The following is a 5,173-nucleotide window of genomic DNA, read 5'->3' as shown; positions in this document are numbered from 1 at the left end:
TTCATTATGGTTTAATTATCATATAAGTCCTCTCCAATTAACAAAACAAGCCCTTTAATTAATAAAAATTAATAGTAAATAAATTTTGCAACTTTTACGATTTAGTCATTTTTCTTTAATTAACTATTTAAACATTAAAATTTTCTTCAATACATGTATATAAACACTCCGTAAATATTTAATAAAAATATTTACGTGCTCGGTTTACAGAAACGAGGTTCTGATACCTCATTTTCTAAAACCACTTGACTTCAGAGACATACCACTTGAACCTAATTATTCGTTCAATTAACAAAAATCATTAAATCAAATTTTAACGTAATTCTATATTTGACTCGTAAATATTAAATAATAATATTTACGAGCTCACTCGTCAAATTTGTGGCCCCAAAACCACCGTTTCTAACACCACTAAAAAATGGGTTGTTACACATCCACTATCATCCCTAAGGTGGTATAATTGTCACTTTAGTTAGTCCGTTTTTTGATTAAAATCTATAGAAATTGAACTTTTAATACTTTTAAAATTTAGTCTCTGTACTTTAATTAAATACTAATTCAAAAAAATTATCTATTTAAAATTAAATTCACCTATATAATAAATATTTAATAGTTCAGTTTACGAAAATGGGATCCTGAAACCGCATTTTTTAGTACCACTGATTGTAGGATCATTACAGTTGTACCTTAATTAACTATCAATTAAACAAAATTACCAGATCAAATTTTAATATATTTCTATACTAGCCACGAACACGGTTTACGAAAATGACATCTCGAAATCGTAATTTTTGACACCACTAAAAAATTGAGTTGTTAAAATACGTGTTTTTGATTTTTCTCTCCAAAAACAACCCATTTTCTTAAATTTCTAGAAAAACGACCTAATTTACTAATTTACTTTAAAAAACAACATTTTTTTCCTAATTCTCCAAAAAAAAAAACTACTTAAAATGATAAAAAATTTAAAGGGATAAATATCAAAATTATACATGAACTTCAATTTAATATGCAAGTGTATACATGAACTTTAATTTGGTACAATTATACATGTGAAACTCTAATTGTGATTCAAATGTATACTTGAAACTTTAATTTTGATTTAATCATACAATTTTAAATAAATTAATACATCAATTTATTTTTATATTAGATAAATATAATTATTTATGTATGCAATATATAAACATAAAAATGATGTATCAGTAATTATGTTAATAATTTATAAAAATTGGATCAAATCAAAATTTCATGTATAAAATCGTACAAAATTAGTGTTCATATATAGAATTGCAAATTAAACTATAATACATGTATAAAATAATATAAAGTTTTAAAGTCTTCTCCTCTAGTACAAGGAGAAATCCGTAACTTTGTCCTTTCTTGAAGAAAACAATAAACCGAATAAAATAAATAAACAAATAAGTACTAGCATTGGCATGGCTGAGATGTGGTTACTGTGTTTGGTTTGTTGGAACTATAGCTTTTGTCGTTCCCTCTCAGTTTCCTTTTTTTTTAAATCTCAAGATTACTAAAAATCAACTATGAGCAGTGAAATAAATAACCCATAAAACACAGACATGAAGATCACCCTTTAAAGATGTGGCTCTCTTTATCCCTTTTCAAACGCTTGTTATTATTCAAAGCTTCAACTCATGCTTTTCAGAGGCTGTTTTGATTGGTTCCTTCTCCAAAATGGATTTTGGGGTTCCGGTTTTGGATGGTATTCTGGGTCCTGAAAACGGAGCTCCATCTCAACCTCAGCCTAAGCTAGAAAGATCTGAAGATCACTGCAAGTGTTCCAAGTTGCAAAGAAGTGGTGATTTACTGACTCCCAAGACAAGGCCATTGCATCAACCTTCTCCTTTGTTGAGATCTAATTCTTTGGTCTTAGCTGACACTGGCCCCCATGAGCATATGCTCTGCTTCTCTTCACTCAATTCTGAAGTTCCTTTTATCAACATCAAAGATGGTGACTTTTTGGAGATAAGTACACAAAACAGTGGTTTTTCTTACTGTCAGCCTACACCCTCCTCATATACTAGAAATGCAGGTAACTTTTTTTGATGGATTGGGTCCAAAAGGTTGCTTCTTTGGTGGGTTTGTTTTGGTTTCTGATTTTTCTAGGTGCTGAATATGGGGCTACTTAAATGTTCAAGTAGATTTGTTTTCTAGTAGAAATTTCAAGTTTCTTGCCATAAGACACTGTTTGGTCTTTTTTTTAAGGGTTTATGGCATATTGATGTCCAATAAATGTTGGAGGCAAGTGAAGCCTTTGAATGTTGTGGTTTCAGGTTATGGCTCTGGAAGCTTAAGTGCAAGCATGCGTGGGGGTTTTAATGGTGTTAGAGGACCATTTACTCCATCTCAATGGATTGAGTTAGAACACCAGGCATTGATCTACAAATACATCACTTCTAATGTGGCAGTGCCGTCCAATTTGCTCAACCCTCTCAAGAAGGCACTTTATCCTTATGGCTTCACCAGCTCTCCTGCTGGATCTTTGCCTCCCAATTCATGTAAGTTTAATATCTTTTTTGTACTTAGATCTCTTCTTTGTTGTTTCTCTGTTTTTGAATCCTCTATTTGGGTTTTCTTTCTTTTTCAAGTCCTTGTTAGATTCCATGTATTGCTGTTGTATCCTATTTGACTTTGCTGCTTGTAACAGGAAATTTTGGATTTTGTAGTTATGTCTTACAGTTTATGCAATGATCTCGAAGTTTTCTGTTTCCCTTTCTTTCTTTTTTTCACAAATTAAAAGTAATTTTAGCTAAAATGTAACAAGGTATTTTTTTCCCTTTTTTTCTATGTGCTTGCTTGTCTTTAATATTGACCAATGGATGGTTATTTTGGTTTATAAAAAAAATTATATGTAGTGGGATGGGGCTCTTTCCATCTGGGGTACTCTGGCAGCACTGACCCTGAGCCGGAGAGGTGTCGTCGAACTGATGGAAAGAAATGGCGGTGCTCTCAGGATGCTGTTGCTAACCAAAAGTATTGTGAAAGGCACATAAACAGGGGCCGCCATCGTTCAAGAAAGCCTGTGGAAGGCCAGACTGGCCATGCTGCCTCTGGGACCACTAATCCAAAGGTGGTGCCGATGTCTTCCTCAATGTTGACATCAGTGATAACTGGCAGCGGTGCATCCAGCAGCCTCGCTATTGCACAGCAGCACCAGTTTAAGAACTTGCAATCTGGTGCTACCCATCATTCTGCGGATGCCCTTGTCAACAGGTAACAAAAATATCAATCATGCATTCGAGATTTTGCTTTATTTGCTTGCATTGGTATTATTCCTTTAGTGATTTATCGGATGGTATTGCTTTGAGCAGTTGGAATAGGGATACTTTCTTCTCCTTTCTTTTTCACTTTAAAGTAGATCCCCATTGTTTCATTTTTACTTTGGTGACATTGACAACACCTTCTAGTTGGGACTTAGGATTCTCTTTCTTGGAGCGTTTTCAATTATTTCTTTTTTGACTTTGGTTAATCGGATACATTGCTGATTAAAATCGAAATTCTTGATCTTTAATCATGTTCATTATTTCTACTGTCTTTTAAGTTGTTTCTAAACGAAGAGGATGTTTGTGTGGCAGAATTCAAGATCCGTGGGCATCGTCTGTGATGTCGTCCACCACCAACTTGAAGTCCAACAACTCGATGTTTATGATTACAAAACAAGGTGTTCCGTTTGCAGAATTCTCTCCATCAGATTTTGGACATGTTGCCTATGATTCTCTTGTTAATCTGTTGCATAGAAGCTCGATCGTGGAATCCAAAGATTATGGTCCATACCTAGACTTCACTACTGATCAAGAAACCCTAGACCAAAATCTGCTTCACCAATTCTTCGATGACTGGCCCAAGGATGAATCCAACCACTCCGTCATTACTTGGCCAGGGGAGTTAAGATCGGACTGGACCCAACTCTCTATGTCTATTCCTATGACATCTTCCGAGTTCTCATCATCCTCGTCCTCACCTGCACAAGAGAAGCTTGCCCTTTCACCTCTTAGCTTATCTCGGGAATTCGATCCAATCCAAATGGGCTCGGTAGTGAAAAACGACATTAGTGATTTCTGAACCAAAACCAAGCAGAGTGGATACCAATATCATGGGGAAGTTCAATGGGAGGTCCTTTAGGAGAGGTCCTAGCCAACATGGGGAGCAATGCGGGTACCTGCAAGAACTCATCAGCACTAAGTCTCTTATCCGAAGGTTGGTCCGGCAGCCCACATGCACGATCTTCGTTACCAACAGGTCTGCTGCAGACGACACCTTTCGGATCACTTTCTGATATCAGTTCTGGGAACAATTCTATATAAGAGAATAAGAAGTCCTGTGACAGAGCGAGCCTTTGCGATGATGTGCTCGGCTCGACTCTTGTAAGTTCAACTTTGATTCCTTCTGTAATCCGAAGCTAAAGATGGGAAGTTGGGAGAAGAACTAAGCCTGGAGGAGAGCTTGATTAGAAGAATCTTTGAAGAACTTTGTGTTTGTCTAATGAATTTTCTTTCAATCTTTGGTCAACATTTAACTTGATTGTTCTAGGAAATATTAAGCATTCTTAGCTCATTTGGATTTGTGGGTGCATCAGTATATCTATAGTTTGAGAATTGATTTTATTATCTTATCTTATTAGTTGTCTCATTTTTCCTAAGATTTTTGGCCTGTAATCAACGATGTTTCAGTTTGGAAAAATTCGGTTTTGAAAAAGAAATACAATTCATGTATATATATTTTTAAAGGTTAAATGTGCAAATTAGGACGCATTCTTTTTAAATATAAACTTTTATGAAAGTATTTAGATAACTGTCTAAACTTTTATGAAAACATTTAGATAATAGTCTAATTAGATTGAAATTTGATATATAGCATTTGGAAAAGCAAAGGTTTGGTGTTCATTTCACCATTTTCATAAATATTTAATTTTTATATGATCATTTTAAGAAGTTTGATTCTTAGGTAAATTATCACTAAAAACTTAAACCCCAAATTGACGAAAGTCAAATAATTGGATGATTGATCTATATATATCTTTATATAATATTTTTCAAGTTCCTTTTTTCTAATATAATATGTCGAAACCATTTTTTTGAAAAATAAAAAATTTTAGGTTGTGACTTTAAAAAACTGAAAATTGGGAGTCGCCACCAATCTTTTATTAAGGTAT

General features: G+C 34.1%; 1 protein-coding gene across 1 annotated transcript; it reads left to right on the top strand.

Annotated features, from left to right (window-relative positions):
* The first annotated feature begins 1,439 nt into the window (after positions 1-1,439).
* On the top strand, positions 1,440-4,638 carry LOC121202961 (growth-regulating factor 1). Its single transcript, XM_041103154.1, has 4 exons — positions 1,440-2,053; positions 2,295-2,519; positions 2,877-3,234; positions 3,597-4,638. Exons 1-4 carry the CDS (start codon positions 1,696-1,698, stop codon positions 4,081-4,083), a joined length of 1,428 nt encoding a protein of 475 aa, XP_040959088.1. The 5' UTR covers positions 1,440-1,695; the 3' UTR covers positions 4,084-4,638.
* Positions 4,639-5,173: the final 535 nt, after the last annotated feature.

This window comes from Gossypium hirsutum, chromosome D10 (assembly GCF_007990345.1).
Source record: "Gossypium hirsutum isolate 1008001.06 chromosome D10, Gossypium_hirsutum_v2.1, whole genome shotgun sequence".
Lineage (NCBI taxonomy): Eukaryota > Viridiplantae > Streptophyta > Magnoliopsida > Malvales > Malvaceae > Gossypium > Gossypium hirsutum.
This window is presented reverse-complemented; position numbering and strand designations above follow the sequence as displayed.

Bases quoted from the DNA above. Each gene is read 5' to 3' on its own strand.
- LOC121202961 (XM_041103154.1), top strand. From the start codon at position 1,696: ATGGATTTTGGGGTTCCGGTTTTGGATGGTATTCTGGGTCCTGAAAAC. The intron at 2,054-2,294 runs GTAACTTTTTTT...TTGTGGTTTCAG, and splicing joins CTCATATACTAGAAATGCAG to GTTATGGCTCTGGAAGCTTA. The intron at 2,520-2,876 runs GTAAGTTTAATA...AATTATATGTAG, and splicing joins ATCTTTGCCTCCCAATTCAT to TGGGATGGGGCTCTTTCCAT.